The 1,715-nt window shown below is 47.9% G+C and overlaps 1 protein-coding gene across 1 annotated transcript; it reads left to right on the forward strand.

Annotated features, from left to right (window-relative positions):
* The first annotated feature begins 810 nt into the window (after positions 1-810).
* On the forward strand, positions 811-1,484 carry LOC132038472 (uncharacterized). Its single transcript, XM_059429137.1, has 2 exons — positions 811-993; positions 1,107-1,484. Exons 1-2 carry the CDS (start codon positions 811-813, stop codon positions 1,482-1,484), a joined length of 561 nt encoding a protein of 186 aa, XP_059285120.1.
* Positions 1,485-1,715: the final 231 nt, after the last annotated feature.

Consider the following 1,715-nt stretch of genomic DNA (forward strand, 5'->3'; position numbering starts at 1 on the left):
GATATGTCGTGCACCATATCTATAGCCAGGAGGCTACAGGGCATTTAGGATGACACTTTTCTTCATGATCTAGATCGTGCGATAGAGCCAAGCTAAGAATGCAACTATCTAATCTTTCCGTGTTTAATTTTCAGCGATGCCTCCGAGGAAGAAGAAAGTCAGCAGAATACTGGGCACTGCTGGGGAAGGCCCGAGCCGAGTACCGCCAGCTGAGTTAGGGCATAGCGAGGCTCAGAGCGCTACCCCCTCGCATGCTACCTCTACTCCATCAGTTGCAGAAGAGCAGGATAGGGCTCCAGTCCCTCCGGCTCCTCAGCCTCCAGCTCCTCCCTCCGCTGCTACAGAGTAGGACTTGCGAGATGCAGTCTAGTTATTGACTAGATTGGTGGCTACTCAAACTCAGTGGCAGGCTGGCCTTCCGGATAGGGCTGTTAGTTCCCGCGTATGTGACTTTTATACTTTGGACCTCACGGTCACGGGGACAAACCCAAAGGATGACCCTCGAAATTTTATAGATCGAATGGGCCGCGCTTTGAGGGTAATGTATGCTTCTGATACAGAATCAGTGGAGCTAGCTTCTTATAGACTATGGGATATGGTCACGGTATGGTATGAGTCCTGGTAGCAGTCGAGAGGGTCGAACGCACCTCCAGTAGTATGGTCGAAATTCACTAGAGCCTTTCTGGATCATTATCTGCCTACTGAGGTTCGCAGAGCTAGAGCTGATGAATTTCTATTGATTCGTCATAATAATATAAGCGTTCGGGAATATAGTTTGAAGTTTAACTCCTTAGCTAGATACGCCCGGTGATGGTAGCTGAAATGGAAGATTGGGTACATCGTTTTGTGATGGGACTTGGGGCTCACTTGATTAAAGATTGTATGACAGCCTCGCTACAGAGCGGCATAGATATTGCTCGTATTCAGGCATATGCTCAAAATTTGAAGGACCTTAAATGTCAGCAGCGGATAAGCAAGACCCGAATAGAGGCCGTAATAAGCGGGCCGGATCCGCAGGTTATTCAGGTGCTTATCAGGAAGGTTATAGGCCCTATTCTTTTAAAAGATCAGCTCCTTCAGTAATGAGTGCACCTTCCCGATTTCAGAGGCAGCGTTATGATCGACCTATTTATTCAGGACCGGGTCAGAATTCGAGAGTACCAACTCCTTCTTATAGGGGAGAGTCTAGCCAGGCAAGGCCTCCCTTGCCCCGTTGTGACCAGTGCGGTAAAGGCCACTCTAGCCAGTGCAGCCAAGGTATGGGGGTGTGTTATTACTGTGGACAGCCAGGTCATGTTATAGGAAATTGTCCATCCCGTGGCAGAGGAGGCCCGGCTCAGCCGACAAGTTCGATCGCAGGTTCTTCATCTTCTGTTCGCCCTCCTGGACAATTTTCTTCTCCAGCCTCAGCAGGTAGAGGTAGGGGAAGAGGTCAGGTGTCTGGTTTCGGCAGCAACCAGAATCGTATTTATGCACTTACATGACGGCAAGATCTTGAGTCGTCTCCAGATGTTGTGATAGGTATTTTATCCATTTGTGCTTATGATGTCTATGTATTGATCGATCCGGGTTCCACACTATCTTATATCACACCTTATATTGCTGATAAGTTTGGTATGAAGCCCGAATCTTTGTCTAAGCCTTTCTTAGTGGAGTTAGAAATGGTGGACTTTGATATGTGGTCTTGAAACTGTTGCTGATTTAGTGGAGTTAGA

Source organism: Lycium ferocissimum, chromosome 11, assembly GCF_029784015.1.
Source record: "Lycium ferocissimum isolate CSIRO_LF1 chromosome 11, AGI_CSIRO_Lferr_CH_V1, whole genome shotgun sequence".
Lineage (NCBI taxonomy): Eukaryota > Viridiplantae > Streptophyta > Magnoliopsida > Solanales > Solanaceae > Lycium > Lycium ferocissimum.

Excerpts from the sequence above, each read along its gene's own strand:
- LOC132038472 (XM_059429137.1), top strand. The coding sequence starts at position 811 with ATGGTAGCTGAAATGGAAGATTGGGTACATCGTTTTGTGATGGGACTT. Across the intron at positions 994-1,106 it reads GCAAGACCCGAATAGAGGCC|AGGCAGCGTTATGATCGACC; the intron begins GTAATAAGCGGG and ends TCCCGATTTCAG.